This window comes from Suncus etruscus, chromosome 7 (genome assembly GCF_024139225.1).
Source record: "Suncus etruscus isolate mSunEtr1 chromosome 7, mSunEtr1.pri.cur, whole genome shotgun sequence".
In the NCBI taxonomy this organism is placed as follows: domain Eukaryota; kingdom Metazoa; phylum Chordata; class Mammalia; order Eulipotyphla; family Soricidae; genus Suncus; species Suncus etruscus.
Genome location: NC_064854.1, coordinates 31,063,953 through 31,084,151, shown reverse-complemented (window position 1 = coordinate 31,084,151; position 20,199 = coordinate 31,063,953). Strand labels below are relative to the sequence as shown.

Below are 20,199 nucleotides of genomic sequence, written 5' to 3'. Positions count from 1 at the left end.
TTTTTTTGGCCCACACCTGTCCGTTGTCAGGGCTTACTCTTTGCGCTGTGCTCAAGGATCAATCCTGGTAATGCTTGGTGGCCCACATGTGGTGTTGGGGTTCAGATACATGCAACACAATCACTTCACCTGATGTACTGTCTCTCCAACACTGAGTATGTACTGTTTTTTAGGAATTAATTCTAGAGGAACGTGAGGTGCGGGTGATGAAACCAGGTTCGGCCATGTGCATTAATCCTGAACTATTACTTTTTTTTTTTGGTTTTTGGGTCATGCCAGGATTTTAACCAGGATCCTCTTGCATGCAAGGCAAACACCTTACCTCCATGCAATCTCTCCAGCCCCCAAACCTATTTCTTCCCATCCCCACCCACCCCTGGAGTAATCTCATCTTAAGACTTATATACAGCATACATGTACTTCAAATGGTTCATAAATAAAGGGAGCTGATGCCTACCTCGTTGCTTATTTTAATGTCTGCATCATGTGCCAGCAGTTTGGCAGCTATGGCCCTGTTCTGACTGGAGACAGCGTAGTGGAGAGCAGTATTACCACCGAAGTCCTGCAGATTCGGGTCCGCACCATGTTCCAGCAGAATGGTGGCGCATTCCTCTTGCTGGCATTGTACTGCCTGTCCGTGACAGACCAAGGAACAGAATGTCAATTCTAGGAATTGCAAAGAATCATTCCCCAGTTTTAAGCAGTTCATCTTACTTCAATGAGCTACTCATTTGACTCAAAGCAATTGAACTAAATCTGCTCCATGTCACCCGATTTGAAGCCTGCATACCTTCATCAACGCTGTCCTGTTTTCGCTGTCATAGAGGTTCAGCTGGCACTTTCTCTCCACTAGGAGAGTGACTACCTCTTTATGGCCACCAGCACAAGCTAAGTGCAGAGCTGTCCTGTGAAAGTGAGAGAGCATTTTTAGGAATTCTAGGGCACAACCTGGAAACAGACTATAACCCATGGAAAAGCCAATCTTGAGAGCAAGCTTTTCCTCTCTCTTTTGAAGGAGTATTTAGTTTTCTTCCAGAAAAGTATACTTATTATTTCTTATTATAACATAAATAAGAGAGCAGCTTAGTCGCATGCAATCAACATTATCTTTGAATTCAGCTCAATTTCTTTTTGTTTGTTTCTGAGTCACAGCAGGAGCACAGGAACTGTTCCTGGCTTTGTGCTCAGGAGATCGATGGCAGTGCTCATGGAATCATATGTGGTACTGAGGATCCAAATCCCTTGTATGACTTCTCCAGCCCAATTTGGTTTATTTTTTGCTTGGTTTAGTTGTTTTGTTTGGGCCACTCCGGGCAACATTCAGGGATTACCCCTGGTGATGCTTGGGGATCATAAGGATGCCTGGATCAAAGCCTGGTGGGCAATATGCAAGGCCAACAGCCTTTCGCTGTGCTATTACTTTCTCCCTTTGCTTTAATTATTTTTTGTTGTTGTTGAGGGGGAGGTTTGGGTCACACCCTGAGGAACTTAGGGGTTACTCCTGACTCTGCAATCAGAAATTTCTCCTGCAGGCAAGGGGGACCACATGGGATGCCAGAATTCGAACCATCGTCCATCCTGGATCAGCTTTTTGCAAGGAAAACGCCCTACTGCTGTGCTGTCACTCAGGCTTTAATTTTTTTTTTTAGGAATTTAAATGTATACAAAGACACAGCTGAGCCATCTCCCAGTCCAGAATTCTTGCTATTCGTATGTATGTCAAAGTCAAAATAAGAAGAACATGGGCCCGGAGCGATAGCACAGCGGTGTTTGCCTTGCAAGCAGCCGATCCAGGAACAAAGGTGGTTGGTTCAAATCCCGGCATCCCATATGGTTCCCCGTGCCTGCCAGGAGCTATTTCTGAGCAGACAGCCAGGAGTAACCCCTGAGCACCGCCTGATGTGGCCCCAAAACGAAAAATAAATAAATAAATAAATAAATAAATAAATAAGAACACAACAACAGGTACTTGTTATCCTCATAGTGCTTTTCTTACATTGTATATTTCATTCTTATGCTATCATTCATCTGGAAATTTTTATGTGAAATAGTTTTTAAAGTCTAGCTTGCTTTCTCCAAAGAGTTAGCAGGGCTTTCGCCATCACGTATCAGCAATTCATTTTCTTTTTTCCTTTACCACTATGACACACTGCAAATCAAGTTCTATGGTGCTTCTAAATTGCAGGGCCATTTTTCTATTCTCTATTATTTATTGGCATCGACCATTCCTCTGTGGACATTTTTATATGTATAAAATGTGCACACGAAGCATCAGAGTGCAGGTGGAAAGGCGGCTTGCAGGCCGCAGAAGACCGGCTAAGTGGGTAGCACTGCAAATGGTCCACCAGCCAGCACCGCCAGGAGTGATCCTGGAGCACAGTGGTCAAAACTGAACCCAGGCAAAGAACAGTTGCACTAGCAACAGGGGTGGAGGGAGGGGAACACTGGAGATGGGCATGCCCCTCATTCCTTGTCACTATGTGCCTTAAATACCACTGGGAAAGTTTGTAATTCACTTGGAGCACAATAAAAAATGTTTAAAAAATACTGAACCCTAAAGTCAAGTGACTAACTCCTACTTAGTGCTGTTCTACTAAGCATCCTTTCTAGGCTTAGACTTAGATTCCTTTGCAAGGGGGGTGACAGGCAACGAGTGCTCCAGGGCAGCTCCTGGTTGACTCTGGACGCTCTCTGGCCGCTCGCCTGTGCCCAGGACAGGCTGTCCGCCCAGTCGGGGGCTGCGAGGGCGTCTCTGAGGGGAGACCCAGCCCGCTACCTGCGCCTCTTGTCCCTGTCGTCGGGGCCGCTCTTCCCCAGCAAGAGCAGACGCTGCACTTGGGCCACGTTGCCCGCGCTGGCCGCCCGGTGGATCCTGCCCAGGTCTCTGGCCCGCAGGCGGTACCCCGGCTCCGGCCCGCCGGCCCCCCCGCGGGCTGGCGTCCCAGCAGCCGCAGCAGCTCCTCTTCATCATGAGACGCCCCTTCCGTGCCGCTTCGGAGTCTGCCAAGCCCCGGAGAGAGAACCGTCTCACACGACTTCCCCAGGCAGCCCGGCGCTGCTTTGGATTTTCTCTGCTCCAATTACTTGAGCCGAGCCAAGCCGAGCCAAGCCACGCCGCGAAGCCTCACGCCCAAGCGCCACTCTCCAACGCCTTCCGCCTGCGCACACGAGCGCAACAGTTTAAACCCCCCAAAAAACGGATCAAGGCGCACGCGCGGCGCTCTTTCGTCTCGGGCTTTGGTTCGAATGCCAGGCATCCCACGTCCTCCCACCTCGAGCTGCCAGGAGGGACCTCGCAGCAGAGAGCTAGGAGGAACTCCTGAGTGCCCCGGGTGTGACCCAAAATTATTAGTAGTTGATTATTTTATATACTATATACATTTAATTCCCGGCATCCCATATGGTCCCCAGCCTGCTGGGGCAATTTCTGAGTGTAGAGCCAGGAGTGATGCCTGAGCAACACCTGGTGTGCCCCAAAAACCAATCAATCAATCAATCAATCAATCAGTAGAGCTTAAAATAATTTAAGGGCTGGAAGATAGCACAGTGGTAGGGCGTTTGCCTTGCAAGCGATGATGGTTCAAATCCCAGCATCCCATATGCTCTGTGTGCCTGGCAGGAGCGATTTCTGAAGACAGAGCCAGGAGGAACTCCTGAGGGCCACCGAGTGTGATCCAAAAATCCAAAAATGAAAAAAAAATTTTGGAGGGCAATGAAAATGTTTTAAAATATTTACATTAGGGGTCTAATCGATAGTGCAACTGTAGGGCATTTGCATGTAGTAGACCCACGATGGACCCAGGTTTCATTCCGAACATCCAATATGGTCCTCTAAGCCTGCCAGAGCCAATTTCTGAGTACAGGGCCAGGTGTAAACCAAGTGCCACCAGATGAGGCCCAAAAGCCAAAAAATAAAAATGAAAATACTTTTTTTGCACAATATGAACATTAAAATATTACATCAAATTAAAAATAGATGGGGCCAGAGAGATAGCATGAAGGTAGGGCGATTGCCTTGCATGCAAAAGGACAGTGGTTGAAATCCCGGCATCCTATATGGTGCCCTGAGCCTGCAAGGAGCTATTTCTGAGCACAGAGCCAGGAGTAACCCCTGACCGCTGCCGGGTGTGACTCAAAAAAAAATGGTAACACTTAAATCATGGCTTGATATGTGTGTGTATAACAACACATATCAATAGGCGCATAGAGAGGGAGGGAAAAGAGAAAGAGTTAAGAGAAGCAATATAAATCGGAATGAGGGCCCAGAGAAATAGCACAGCAGCGTTTGCCTTACAAGCACCTGATCCAGGACCTAAGGTGGTAGGTTCGAATCCCAGTGTCCCATATGGTGCCCCGTGCCTGCCAGGAGCTATTTCTGAGAAGAAAGCCAGGAGTAACCCCTGAGCACCGCTGGGTGTGGCCCAAAAACCAAAAAAAAAAAAAAAATCAGGATGAGATGATTCAAAAATCTAGATTGCAGCTTTTCAGGCAGAAGCCCCAGGTTCATTCCCGGCAGCGATGTTACCCTGAGCAGTTGAGGTTGACCCCTTAGTAATACCAGGTGTGACCCAACAACAACAAAATAGACAAACAAAATTAACTGATAAACCTCCACCCAGGATTTATATGTGAAAGCTCCTTGAATTATTATATCAATGTTTCTTCATGTTCTATTGAAAGCACAAAGGCCCCATCATAGAATGTGGGATTAGATTGATAGTCAACCAAGTATTTGTGATCCAATATACTCCCCAAATCTAGGGACTACAAAGTTATTCACAAAGTGATCACAAAATAGAATGGAGCTTTTGTCTTGGCAAAAAAAGCTTTGGTGAATGGCAATTCACACCTGAAAAATTAGAATCACTAATAACTACACTATCATAGAAATTCAACACAGTGGCCTCACTGCTTCATCATATGAGTCACTGTTTGATGCTACCTCAAATATGTTACAAACTATAACATTGGAAGAAGTAATAATATTTAGAAAAAATATTTTAATTTCAAGGATAGTATTTATCTGAAAATGACTATATATTCTAACAATATGCTGAAAATATGAATTTTGTTTTGCTATGGATATCTTCAGGGTCTACTCCTGGCTCTGTGCTCAGGGTCACTCCTGGAAGGACTCAGCAGACCATATGGAGAGTACTGGATCAAAGCCAAGTGGGTTTCTTACAAGGCAAGCACCCCAGTCACTGTACTAGTGCTCTGCTCCAACAGTGTAAGTTTTAACTAGTTAAAATGGGTTTAAAATGAAATTAGGGAATCAGGACTAGGGCTCACTAAGAAAGTGTCTGACTTGTTTGTGTGAAACCCTAGTCTCGATACCTAGGATCCACAAAATAAAACAAAAATGAAAACAAAACAAAAGAAATCTTTTTGGGGTGAATCATGCCCCATTGGTGCTCAAGACTTTTTCCTGGTTCTGTGCTCAGGTATCACTTATGGCAGAGCTCAGGGAAATATATGGAATGCCAGAGGTTTAATCAGGATTAACTGCAAGCAAAGAAAACACCCTATCCGATCTATTATCGCTTTGTCTCCTCAAAAAATCATGATAAAAAAAAACGCCACACCTGGCAGTGCTAGAGGTTACTCATGGCTCTGCACCAGAAATCCCTCCTGGCAGGCTCTGGGAACCATATGCAATGCCAGGGATCAAATCTGAGTTCATCCCAGGTCAGCAAGGCAAACACCCTATCAGCAAGGCTAACACTCAGGCTTCTGTGATGAACTTTTAAAAAACTTACCCTAAACGTAATTTTACTTATGCTATGTTACATTACTAGGGACATAAAATAATATAAAACCAAAAATGTAAGTTTAAAAAAAGATTTCACCGCAGTCGGAAAGATAGCATCGAGGTAATGCATGCCTTGCATGCAGAAGGTTGATGGTTCAAATCTCAGCATCCCATATGGTCCCCCGAGCCTGCCAGGAAAGATCTCTGAGTGTAGAGCCAGGAGTAACCCCTGAGCGCTGCTGGGTGTGACCCAAAAACAAACACAAATTTTTTTCACCTACCTGCAAGTGGGTATTTTCATGTTCATCAAGTCTTTATTGATTTTCCTCTGGTGCCATAACTAGTGCAGGTAGCAAACGTATATATGTATACCACTTAGAATGCTGACATAAAAGCAACAGCACAATTTAAACAGAGAATGACATCGTATTGGGCTTTATTTATGCTCCATCTGTAAGAACTATTCAGATCTATTCCTAAATGGGGTCAGAGACAGCTCAATATGTTAAAGCACTTAGCCATTATACTCTGCCCTGCACCTGTAAGGATGAAGATTCTCCCCCAAAGTCCATGAATACAAGCCCAAACCCTAGTAAAGTGTACTTTTCCATTCCTAGCTGTACTTTTCTACTCCTAGCTCCCTGAACCCCTGGGCCCTGAATAAGGTTATTGCCTATGTCAAGGACTGCATAAGTACTGTGCAACTGTTAGTATTAAGTCAACAATATCAAGCAGTACCTGAGGAAGATTCCTCAGTATAAACCAAAAATGGGGTGAGTGTGAAGCCAAAGAAGGATAAGCTTGGGGGGAAAAAAAGAGTATGACAAACTACTTTTGTTATGTGCTTTTGCTATGCATGTTAAAAGCAGAACCTGTCCTTGCTGTTTTAAAGATTAACTCCCCATAAACCCTCCCGGGATTTCAATCCCTGTTGAGTGTATATAAGATGCCTTTAATGACAGGAGGTGTTGACCACCACAAGACCTTCAACAAGATGAGTGGCCCAACATTATGACGCAACACATTGGAAAACTTGTGCACCAGATGCTATAAATTCTCCTACTCCTGCTTTGCTGTTTGCATTCCTGCTGAATTAGGAATCTTTGAGGTGGTAAGCTTCCATGGACCCTACTATATGGGGTGCATCTGGGATGTCAATAAGCCCCTCAGTAAAGACCCCAAAGTTCTAAGGATGCAGGTTTATCTTGAAAAGGAACCTGGCCAGGTCCTAGGGAGAATTTGTTAGCCTAGGATGAACCATAGTTCGATCCCCTGGCACCCCATACAGTCCCCCAAAGCCAGGAGCAATTTCTGAGCGCATAGATAGGAAATACCTGAGCGTCATTGGATGTGGCTGAAAACCAAAAATAAATTTTTATGAATTTTATGACACTCTAACAAAGTGAATTTAAATAGTGGCCACAGCCATTGTAGTAGTTTGTCAAAATTATGACTGTCTTCATCTTGGTCTATATAGAATGATGAAAACCAGAAGTAAAAAAGGCTGTAAATTAATACTATTGTAGTATCAATAAGAACCCGGTTATTTGGGTGTTGCTGAAACAGCTTGAAGTTGGGAAGTTTAAATGCATTCAACTCAGGAGTCCTAGTATTTTGTGATGTCAGGGACGAATACAGTAGGATATCTGCTTAAAGGTAAAGAAAATGCAAAGAATAGTTAAAATAGTATACATGTTTTTAAAATAGTATACATTTTACATCATATATAATAGGTGACATTAAAGATCCTTACAGGTCAAAATGTTATATGGGAAATAATTTTAATGTTATGTAAACAGGCCAAAAATACAAATTTATAATTTATAGTTTAAATCAGATAATTTTTTTTCAAAATCTCCACATATTCTCGTGATGTTTTCCAAAGTAGATCCTGAGTTTGATTCGATGCTTCAATAGATCCTGGAGGAGATCTATAGGATCCTGATTCTAATGGAACAGCAGCTAAAAAGAGAAAGAATTATATTCTTTACCTAAAATATTTTGTAGCTAACTTAGTTTGAAATAAAAAGTGGCTAAAGGCACACATAACACAGCAGGTAGGGTGTTTGCCTTGCATGCAACTGACTTGGATGCAATCTCCCACATCCCTTTCTATATGATACCATGAGACCCACCAGGTCCCTTGAGTATCCCCTGTGCATCACTGGGTGTAGCCTCAAAACAATCATAAAAAGCACACAAATAAATTGTACTTTGATCAATGTTAAGAAAAAGGTCTATATCTTACAATAGTACAAAATACAGTCTTATACTAGAAATCATTGGCCCCTGACAAACACTGGAATTATCAAATTAAGGTGGCATTCAACAATTATCCACAATAAAATTTTAAAAACAGGTAGACAATTCCATACTGTGTCTATCTATCGAGACAGATATTAAACAGTAATGGACTAGAAGGAAAGTACATCTTACACATAATCAACCCAGGTTTGATCCCCAGCACCCTATATGGTCCCCTAAGTACTGCCAGGAGTAAGTGCTAGGCACACCCAGGTATAGTCTCAAATACCCTACACCCCAAAAAAATGTATATCTACACAAAACAGAAACCAAAGGATCACATGAAAGAAAATTACCAAATTTATGTCAGTTTTACGGCTTTAGGGAGGAGATGGTATGTAAGCTGATCCCCTAAAGTCAAGAAAAGAATACACCAGAGAACAGGAAAGCATAGGCAAAGAGCTGGAGGTAGAGAGATTCACTGTGGCATTACCAATAGTCAATTCTGGTGACATGCTGGAGCAAAGGGGCAGAGTAGAGAAAGTTATGAGGCAAAGTTATGTATTTTGGAAAAAATTAAACTGATTTGGGCTATGTGTATTTTTATGCCACACTAAGCTGTGCTTAGGGCTTATTCTAGGCTCGTGGTTCCTGGTCACTCCAAATGGGCTCAGAGGATCATAAGGCATGCCAAAGACAGAGCCTGGGAAAGCTGGGTGCAAGGCAAGTGCTTTTCCCACTGTACTATTGCTCATGCCTCTGATTTGGATCTTTTTTAGTACATACTAAAGATTTTAAAATTTTTAGTGAGGGAAAAATTATACCAAAGACAAAGTTAAGGACAGAAATATAAGTGTCACTTCTGAAGTGATAAACTATTAGAATTTAAGTACTACTAATAGATGAGTCTAGTTTGGTTTTTTTTGTTTAAGTAGATTTTTAGGATTCACTTGGCCTTATCAGAAAGACAAGCTGATAAGTATGCAATGGAAGGACAGTCCAGTGAAAGAAGAAGTAAATAATAGCTAGAAACTAAAAGATGCACAGACATTTTGAGACTTTTTTAAAGTTATGGAACATGTCCAGGAATAAGAATATTCTATATTATGAATATTTTCACTTTTACATATATCCTTACTAACTATTTTAATAGCTGTCTAGCATCCAACTAATACAACAGATGCCATTTACAATTTATTTTATTTTAGAAATCAATATCTAAACAACATACCTTCTTCCAGTTCTCCACTGATATTTTTTTCCAAGTCTTGCTGCATCTGAAATAAACCACATGTTTATCATGGTTATAATGATGAAGATGATTTAAAATGTGGTCTTTGGTCTGAAATAGTAGCAGTAAAACACATAGGGAGTTTGCCTGGTACATGGCTGAGCTGGGTTCAATCCCCAGCATCCCATGTGGTTCCCTGAGCATTGCAAGGAGTGATCCCTGAGCTGATCCGTGAATGCACAGCCATGAGTAAGCCCTGAGCTTTCTAGGTATGGCCCCAGAAACAAAACACAAACAAGTAATAAATAAGGAGCAGTAAAATGGACAGTAACCCTTTGACAACTGAGGTTTCCTAGCAAGGTAAAGGGGGAGGAAGGAGAAAGACGGAAGAACTGAAGGACTATGGAGAAAAAATGAGAATACTATGGTGGTAGATAACACTGTTTTTCCAAAACTGAAACATCAACACCATGACAAGTCATTGCTCCTCAATTTTCTTTTTTAATCGGATTTTCTGTTTTAGGGTTGGGACACCAGATGTCTCTGGAGCAGTCCCTGAATGTGCATAAACCACTCCCAGTGACACTTCATCCCAGGGGTGAGGGTCTGCTAACTTGGCCTGGTGATATTGTGCTATACATGCCAGCAGTACCTGGGGATCATGTGGCACTGGGCATCAAACTCAGAGTCTAATCATACACACCTGGGTCTCCAGATTTCTGATTCTTTTTTTATCAGTTTGGTCTTTGGTTTCTGGTTTGGGGCCACACTCAACAATGCTCAAGGCTTACTCCTAGCTCTGCACTCAGAAATAACTCCTCAGGCTCTGGGAACCATAGGAGATGCCAGGATAGAACACGGCTTGGCCAGGATAGAACCCGGCTTGGCCATGTTCAAGGAAGAGACCCTCTCCATGTGCTATCTCTCTTTGTATTCTTTGTTTTAGAAATAGATATCTAGAACAATATACCTTTGTATTCTTGGATCACACTGGCCTTTTCTTCCAGCACTTGGAGCTCTTTCCGCAACCCAGAATTAGTTTTGCTTACTGGTGGGGCCACCCCCAGTTGACTCTGAGCTCAGGGATCACTGCTGATGGTACTCAAGGAACCACATGCAGTTTTGAGGATGGAAATGGCCCGCAGAATGCAAAGCATGTACCTTCATCTCTTTACTGTATCTCTGACCACTTTTCTTTACTTTTTGCTTAGTGTATATAAGTAAATTTAACATTGAGAATTCCAGCTAATTGAAAATAAGTTTTCTTTAAAATAAAAACAGTGTTTAAATCAGTAATGAATTAATATAAAAGTTTTCTATCTGAAAATTGAGGCCCAAGGCTAAGACAATGAGAACTAACCTGGAACAAGAAAGTCTCCATGCTGCCATCTTGAGGCCATGGGTTGGCAGAAGGAAACAGGATGTTTTCTCTTGGAGCCAGATTTCTGGGTAGCTTTGCACTGTTAGTGAGATTTCCCATACAAGGAGGCTCCAGAACTGGCCTGCCAGTCAGGGTACTCAGCACTGTTCTGCTTTGCTGTTTCTCCACAAGAAGTTTAGTGCTGATGATCTCGGCAAGCCTCTCATTATCTCTGTGAAGACTGCAAAAAGCAAATACTTAGGCTTCCTTGTTCCTTAAATGATTCCTAAAGTGACCTCTAATTTTTAAGTGGCCAAAGTAGAATGGCCCTTTTAGAAGTGTTTTCATGCTGTCAGTGTATGGAAAGATGTCTGTAACACACACTGTGTGGGTCCTGAAGTTACATGTTTCTATGAGGATTTCTAATCTACAAGTAATGCAAAGTATGGAAGTTATTATCTAAGTAGATGTTAACATGTAATAGTTGCAGCCTTCTGTAATGAAACCATGTATAGAATCCCTGACAATACTATTTGACAACATGCTCAGAAAATCAGTTTATATTTTTTTAAAAAGTTCCTCAAGGACTAAATTTTTAGATATTTGCTTTTACACACACATACACAATCCACTGAATATTTCACCATGATCATTTAGGGAAATAAACTCTGGGAGAGAATGCAATAGGAGTGGTATCAGATCTGGCAATCAAATATATACACAATGTGCACAAGCGTTCAGGGGTTGTGTTAGAAAAACTGTATTGTCAAAAAGGACTGTTATTAGTATGTCTCTAAATTAAAGTTTTGTACAAAGAATTCTATAAATAAGGAACTTGGAATCTCATGTTACAGTGCACTTAGAAAACTGGACCTTTACAAATGATAGGAAATCAAAGTTTTCCAAATGTGATTTAAAATTATATGCATAATAGTCGATCTGTGTGTTCTACACATTTAGAAACATCGCTTTGTCTCTGAGCACTTTCAGTATTATTGATGCTTCATGGCATTATGTTGGTTTGAATCATTACAGGCAAGAAAATTTCGTCTCTGGGTGGAGATGACTCGTTATGGAGACAGGAATTCTTAACAGTGAGCTAGGGCAATAAAAAATTGGGGAAGGCGATGCCTTCCATAATCTTTTTCTTAAGAGTTGCTCTATTTATTCCTGGGTGTTTATTGTTCCAAATGAATTTCAGGACTGTTTGGTCCATTTCTTTGAAGAATGTCAAGGGTAAAAGAATTTGCACCACCTGTGGGATGCATTTCTGTTTGATTCAGTGTAGAAAAGTCAACAACCCTCATAGCCTGTCTCTCTAGACAAAAGGATGGTAGGGCCCTATATTGTTCTCTTCACCCCAACAGCCATTTAAGTTGTAGGATTGAAGGATTGAAGAAGAGACAGGGACCACCTTGTTCTTTGTGGTGGAGAGTCACAGACCAAATGAGAAGGAACCCCCTGCAGATTTGCTTACTCACTCAACTCCCAAGACCAGGACAGAATGCAGATCATCTGGATGCTTGCTCCTGCTGACTGTGGGGACAGCAAGACAACCAGCAAGAATGGACACCCAGTTTGCTTGTGTACTATCTTAGACTCTTACCCAAACTGGATGGAGGGTTTGTGGCTCAAACTGTCATCACAGGGATCCCTCCCCTAAACTTTGATTTATGTGATTCGATTGGGGTTTTGACTATGCTCCACAAAATCTCCCTCTACAGAGGTGTAAGTGTTAAGAGAAGAAGTGGGTACCAACTGGGTACCACCTTATGAGTGAGGGTCCTGGGATAGGGAAGTTGCCTTGAAATCAGTCTCATTTTTTACATGTCCAGAAGAGAGAGCCCCCAAATGTGGGGAGAGGTGGCCTTTCTCACTGCAAGTTGTAATAATATGTCAGGGAAGCCACCTGGCAGTAAAAAGGAAAACAGAACTCGAGGCTAAGTCTAGAGATCTCAGGCAGAGTTGGGAGTGCTGTTAACCAGAGCTGTGTCGGTCCAAAAATCAGTAGGGCCTTGAAGAGATTTGCCCAGAGTTACTCAATAGTACTGAAGCATCAGATAAGACAAATAAAGAGGGAGCCAGCAGTTTAGTATGCCTACAGTGCCAGTGTAAACCCACCATTAAGCAGGCAGGAAAAGAAAGCCTAGGATCAGAATTACCCAGAAGCTGCCAAAGATCGTTGCTTGTGTATACATCTGAAACACTCTCTGGACTCCTTGAGAGAAATAGCCCTGCAGAACAGGAGTTTGGACCCAAGGTTCTTAAAAACAAGTTGGAATGTGTATGGACCAAGGGGGACAGACCGGGGTCATCCTGGACATGCTGCAGCACATGAAGCCCAGTTTGCATGAGGGAGAAGACTGCCTGCCAGTGTGAGCAGTGCTTCATTCTATCACCCTTGATAACTGCTCTGGCTAGGCTACTGTTTATGTTTTTTGTGATGCTCTTAATAAGTCCTTGTGTGGGGCCAGCGAGGTGGTGCTAGAGGTAAGGTGTCTGCCTTGCAAGCACTAGCCAAGGACGGACAGAGGTTCGATCCCCCAGCGTCCCATATGGTTCCCCCAAGCCAGGGGCGATTTCTGAGCACTTAGCCAGGAGTAACCCCTGGGTGTCAAATGGGTGTGGCCCGAAAAACCAAAAAAAAAATCCTTGTGTAATTAATCTCTTAAGATGCTTGTACTAAGGGCCAAATATGTGCCCATACGCAGGGAGGGGGATAAGGAACTTAAAGGAGAGTTAAGGATTTGACTCAGGCCAATAAGAGGAGGAGGAAATGTAGGACCCTGGGTTCTGAACAAGGAGGAAAGCCATTTTTTTTTGAGGAAAGCCATTTTGTAAAGGACCGTACTTTAGGTTTCTTTTACTCAAGCCTATGTTTCTATTAACACTGCTCTAAACTACCTGTCCATACCAGGTAACTTATCAGAAAAGGACATGAGGGAATGATAAGAAGGAACACTAGAAAACAATCATCGTAAAGATCATCAGAAACTAGATCCTTCTCATCCCCTCTCTATTTATACTGGCTTGTGACCTTGGCAGGGGTTATATCCTCTGGGAATTGGGACTGACAGAATCAAGTTTTGCTTTGTTTACAAAATTGTTCATCTTATCAGTGATAAACTAAAGATGATCATCAAAAAGTTAATTTTTATTAAATAGCAAAATGTGCTGGGAGTAAAAGTATCTGACCTTTTGGGTTTAAATTGTAATTTTCAGGGCCAAAGCAATAGTCCAGCATGTCAGGCACATGCCCTGATCAGAGCTGACCTAGGTTTAGTCCCCAGTACCACATATGGTCCCCAAAACCACTACGAGTGATTCCTGATTGAAAAGCCAAGAATTACTCAGATGTGGCTCAAAACCCAACTCTAACCCCCCAAATTATAATCTTCCACAGACTAAACATGCTAATGTTTCTATAGAGAGAAATTATAATAAGCAATAATAATACCACTGTGAAAATTATAAAGATTCAAAAGGTTTTGTTTAAACACAAGTTGACCTATAAGCAAATGTTTAGGGATAAAACTTTTAAAGCACATAAAAACAACAACAATCAAAGCACAGGGGAAAAATAAAGTTTCCGTTTTGGGGCCACACCCAACAGCACTAAGAGGTGACTCCTGGCTCTGAGCTCAAGAACAACTCCTTGTGAGCTCAGAGAACCTTATGGGACGCCAGTATAGAACATGGGAAGACTACATGCAAGGCAAATAAACTATCCCTCTGGGCATCACTCTGGTCTCATCTAACATTTTAAAGTAAATTTATTTACAGTATCATTTTTAGAAATGAATAATATCGTCTACTTTCATTCTCTACACATATAGACCTGAATCTATAAAAATTAAATGAAAAGATACATTAATTAAAACAAAAATTAAATTAATAATGGGGTTGGAGCAGTGGCACAGAGCGATTAGGATCTGCCTTGCCGGCACTAGCCTAAGTCGGACTGCTATTAAACCCCCAGACGTCCCATATAGTACACCAAGCCAGGAGCAATTTCTGAGTGTATAGCCAGGAGTAACCCCTGAGTGTCACCAGGTGTGGCCTCTCCAAAAAAATTAAAATTAATAAAATAATGTTTTGACTTACTTTTTTAGCTTAGTTGCCAAAGATTTTCTAACTTTCATTTCTTCTAGGAAGAGTTGCTTATATTTTTCCTATTCTATTTTATTATACTCCTGAGAAGATGTCATTCTGATGAGTTCATGTTCCAAATTTTTAATTCGTTGTTTGTATTTTTCTAATTCTGTTTTATTCACATCTTCCTGAGAAGTTTTCATTTTCAGTTCAGATTCCAGCTCTTTAATTCTGAGTCCCATTTCCCTTCTCAATGAAGTATTATTATTCTCTCTTAACTGGTCTAAGCTCTCTTGGCATGCTGCTTGTACCTAAAGCAAATTAAAGGAATACATTAATTATGAGTTTTGAATCAATGACTCAGAGCAATTTTAAAGGCAACAAAAGCTGAAGGGGCCGAAGATATAGCATAGCAGTAGGGCATTAACCTTGCATGCAGCCAACCAGGCCCTGCCTTTTGCTTCCTGGCATCCCATAAGATGCCCCAACCTGGCAGGTGCTATTTCTGAGTGCAGGGCCAGGAGTAATCCCTGAATGTTGCTGGGTGTTGCCCAAAAGCCAATCAATCAAAGTTTAACAAAAAGTCTAAAATTTAAGTTAATTGTCACCAAAGCCATCTGAATTATAAAAAATAAAGTTGGGATCAGCCTAGTGTTAGTACTCTTATAACCTAATAATTCAAAAGAGGATTAGTTAAAGAGATTTAAATAGAAAACTCTAACTTTAACCAAGTAAAGTACTTGATTATCAAGTATGAGATTTAAATCCATGTTTCCTTTTTCCTCCTAAGAGTTTGTTTTATAGTATTGAACTTAAATTATGAAATGATTCTCTAGTGAGAACCATGTTAAAGTTCAAGTGAGTGTAATAATGAAAACTGAGTATTTCAGAACACGCTTATCTTCCTTCCAGAAATCCACAAAACTAATGGAAGAGTAGAGGAATGCAATTTTCAGTGGAAAAGAATTTACAAACAATTACAGATCAATAAATTTACCCTGTAAAAATAGATTGATTTCTTTTAATTTTTCTACTATATCCTGTCTTGCTCTTTCTTCGATCTCTTGTTTATACTGTTCTACTTGATCGAGTTCTACCATATTGAGTTCTATATCACTTTTGAGGCTGACTACTTCTTGTTCCAACTGCTTTTTATTCATTTGTAGCTCTGCATATTTCTTTTTCATCTCTTTCATAGACAATAAATTCTGCTGATTTTGTGCATCCAGATGTTGACATTTTGAAGCTGCACGTCCCAGTTTTACAGTAAGATCATCAATCTACATAAATAAAATAGCAAATAGTTTTATCAGAAAGAGAAAAATGAGAATAGTCAAAACCACAATCCAATTTTGAAATATATTCAGTTCTAAAACGTAAACTGACTAGAATCAAGTCTTAGAATTTGGAGCTCGGAATAATTCAGAAAATTAAGAACAAAGATATGGTATAAATAAGTCCCTTACCTTGCATGCAGCTGACAGGGATTCAATTTCTTATACCCCTTCTGGACCCTCATGCTCTGCTAGGAGTGATCTCTGACTCACAAGTCAGCTCTGAGCATTGCTGGGTGTGATCGAAAACAAAGAAAATCCAGAAGAAAGTTTAAACTACCAGGAGTCACAAAAATGGCATTTATTGTCATTATCTCTACCACACCACATATGCATGAAATTTATCCTCTTATTTTAATAACTTTCCATTTTACCTCCATAAAACATAAAAAGTGAGGGAGGGACTTCAGAGCATAAAAACCGGCTAACCTTTGCAAAAGCTGGCTCCCTGTGTGTGACACCAGGCGGGGAAAATCCGCGAAAGTACACCGGCCCAGTGGGGCTCAGCTGTGAAAGACTGTGAGTGTGACCTGTCTATGTCTGTCTACTGTCCTCTTGCGTGAAACTCTTGCGAGTAGGGCAAAAAGAGCTTCCAGAAACCTCGCTCGCCCAGACGCCATTTTCAGGGAGGGACTTCAGAGCATAAAAACCGGCTAACCTTTGCAAAAGCTGGCTCCCTGTGTGTGACACCAGGCGGGGAAAATCCGCAAAAGTACACCGGCCCAGTGGGGCTCAGCTGTGAAAGACTGTGAGTGTGACCTGTCTATGTCTGTCTACTGTCCTCTTGCGTGAAACTCTTGCGAGTGGGGCAAAAAGAGCCTCCAGAAACCTTGCTCGCCCAGACGCCATTTTCAGGGAGGGACTTCAGAGCATAAAAACCGGCTAACCTTTGCAAAAGCTGGCTCCCTGTGTGTGACACCCGGGGGGAAAATCCGCAAAAGTACACCGGCCCAGTGGGGCTCAGCTGTGAAAGACTGTGAGTGTGACCTGTCTATGTCTGTCTACTGTCCTCTTGCGTGAAACTCTTGCGAGTGGGGCAAAAAGAGCCTCCAGAAACCTTGCTCGCCCAGACGCCATTTTCTGGGAGGGACTTCAGAGCATAAAAACCGGCTAACCTTTGCAAAAGCTGGCTCCCTGTGTGTGACACCAGGCGGGGAAAATCCGCAAAAGTACACCGGCCCAGTGGGGCTCAGCTGTGAAAGACTGTGAGTGTGACCTGTCTATGTCTGTCTACTGTCCTCTTGCGTGAAACTCTTGCGAGTGGGGCAAAAAGAGCCTCCAGAAACCTTGCTCGCCCAGACGCCATTTTCAGGGAGGGACTTCAGAGCATAAAAACCGGCTAACCTTTGCAAAAGCTGGCTCCCTGTGTGTGACACCAGGCGGGGAAAATCCGCAAAAGTACACCGGCCCAGTGGGGCTCAGCTGTGAAAGACTGTGAGTGTGACCTGTCTATGTCTGTCTACTGTCCTCTTGCGTGAAACTCTTGCGAGTGGGGCAAAAAGAGCCTCCAGAAACCTCGCTCGCCCAGACGCCATTTTCAGGGAGGGACTTCAGAGCATAAAAACCGGCTAACCTTTGCAAAAGCTGGCTCCCTGTGTGTGACACCAGGCGGGGAAAATCCGCGAAAGTACACCGACCCAGTGGGGCTCAGCTGTGAAAGACTGTGAGTGTGACCTGTCTATGTCTGTCTACTGTCCTCTTGCGTGAAACTCTTGCGAGTGGGGCAAAAAGAGCCTCCAGAAACCTCCGCTTCGCTACGCGGCCGTGCACTCTTTCTAAGGAAAGAACTCCATTGCAACAAGAAGGAAAAATCACACTAAGAACGGTGCTATATCACAGAAGCAAACATTTCTCTCTGGACTGTCTTCTCTGTTGCATGCTCGGGCCTAAGATTTGACCCAGTGTGAGGCTTCATCCACGGAGGACTCCCCTCCCTTAGAGGCAAGTCAGCCCATCCAGAAAGGGAGGAGCCAGAGGAGTGTGCTGCCTACATCATATAGACAATGAATACCACCACAACACGTAGAAAAACCCACAATACAAGTGTGACAATGGGGAAACAACGCAGGCCAGCATCAGACATAGAGAATGAAGATGACAATTCTGAGGACCAGATAATGACTGACCAACTAATCAACCTCTCAGATAAGGACTTTAGACTAGCAATATGGAAGATGCTCTACAGACTCCAAGAAACCATGGATCGAGTTGAACAGAACACTAATAAGAACCAAGAAAATATGAAGGCAGAAATGACAAAACTCCAAACTGAAATAACATGTCAACTAACAGGACTGAAAAAGTCAGTAAACGAAGTGAATGACAAAATGGATAAGCTCTGGGACAGGGTATCAGAAGCTGAGAATAGACTTGGTGCTGTGGAAGATGAGATACATAACAATTCCATACAGCAGGAGAGATTGGACAAAAAACTTAAAGCAAATGAGCAGACAATGGAAAAATTAGTCAAAGAATGGGAACAGACGAAAATAGAAGTCTATGATAAGATCAACAGAAACAACTTAAGAATCATTGGAGTCCCAGAGACCCAGGAAGAAAATTTCCAGGAAGAATCAATGGTCAAGAACATCATTAAAGAGAAACTTCCAGAGCTAAAGAATATATGTGATCAAATCCTGCATGCCCGAAGAGTACCAACCAAAAGAGACCCCAGAAAAACCACCCCAAGACACATCCTAGTCACAATGACAAATCCCACAGATAGAGACAGAATTCTGAAAACAGCAAGATCAAAAGGGGAAATCATGTTCAAGCAAGCTTCCCTGAGATTTACAGCAGACCTGTCACCAGAAACGCTCAATGCCAGAAAGCAGTGGTGGGATATTGTGACAAGACTGAATGAAATGAATGCTTCACCCAGAATACTATACCCAGCAAAACTCACTTTCCGGTTTGATGGAAGAATACATGGTTTCACAGACAAAAAACAGCTCAGAAACTTCACAGACACAAAACCAGTCTTAAGAGAAAAACTGAAAGACCTAATCTAAGACAAGACTACCCAAAAGACACACCAAATTTTGAAATAAAGATGGCGTTAAATCCCAGGACAATTCTTTCTCTCAACGTCAATGGACTAAATGCACCAGTTAAGAGACACAGAGTGGCTAAATGGATCAAAAAACTCAATCCAACCTTCTGCTGCCTACAAGAAATGCACCTGAATAGTCAGAACAAACATAGACTCAAAATAAAAGGCTGGAGAAAAGTTATCCAAGCAAACAACACCCATAAAAAAGCTGGAGTGGCCATACTAATATCAGATAATGCAAACTTTATACTCAGGAAGGTTGTAAGGGACAAAGACGGACATTTTATATTAATCAAGGGGTACGTAGAGCAGGAAGAATTCACTCTCCTAAACATATATTCACCGAATGAGGGGCCAGCAAAATATTTAATACAACTGTTAACAAATCTGAAAAATAATATCAACAACAACACAATAATTGTGGGGGACCTTAACACTATAGACTTTATTTGCATTTCATCTCTAACTTTTCTGTAATATTGTATATAAACTGGGCAAATGGGTCCAGATGTTATTAATACTTGTCTCCAGTTATTAATGAGGTTGCCAATAGATGACAAAAGTAGAGTCAGAAAAGTAACACATTTTGTACACTTTGTGTTAAAATTCATCCAGAGCTGTCTTCAGAGAAGGACTGTTGGATATGAAATTGCAATTACCCTTACCAGAGTTTAGTGATGGAGAGGAAGAATTGGAGAAAATGAAGGCTTTTAGACCACAAAGGAGACACGTTAGGATATGACCATTGTTACATGTGTGTAGTTTATTCAACACTACTATGTATATAATGGACAAACTAAATCCCTATTTGAAATATCTAATCTTTCTAGGTGTTTTGAAATGCACAAAGTATTTAAAAGTAGAGGTAGTAAGATGAACACATTTTGTAGATACCTTTTTGTAAAAATACATTAGAGAAAGTCTTGGAAATGGAATAACCAGAATATTAAAAATGCTTCTGAACAGTTCACATTTGTTCTCTTTCTGAGGGGGAGGGAAAAAGTACAGACAGCTTTAGAGTAATATGTTTTTGTTAAGCAAGATTAGCTATTGTCTGCATTTTGCTTTATCTGTGTTTGTAGGTGGAGTGCTTGCCTTGTATGCAGCCAACTCAACTTTGATCCATGGCACTCC

At 41.8% G+C, this 20,199-nt stretch overlaps 2 protein-coding genes across 2 annotated transcripts in view; both read right to left on the bottom strand.

Moving 5' to 3' along the window:
• LOC126014225 (ankyrin repeat domain-containing protein 26-like) overlaps nt 1–3,257 on the bottom strand; it is a 42,918-nt gene extending 39,661 nt beyond the window's left edge. The window contains exons 1-4 of the mRNA XM_049777544.1: nt 3,085–3,257; nt 2,777–2,962; nt 791–905; nt 458–631 (exon numbers count right to left, since the gene is read on the bottom strand). Coding sequence (XP_049633501.1) covers nt 458–631; nt 791–905; nt 2,777–2,962; nt 3,085–3,257 — 648 coding nt within the window. The remainder of the gene's footprint in view (nt 1–457; nt 632–790; nt 906–2,776; nt 2,963–3,084) is intronic.
• Nucleotides 1–20,199, bottom strand: part of LOC126014220 (ankyrin repeat domain-containing protein 26-like) — a 263,129-nt gene that overhangs the window by 8,698 nt on the left and 234,232 nt on the right. The window lies entirely within an intron of this gene.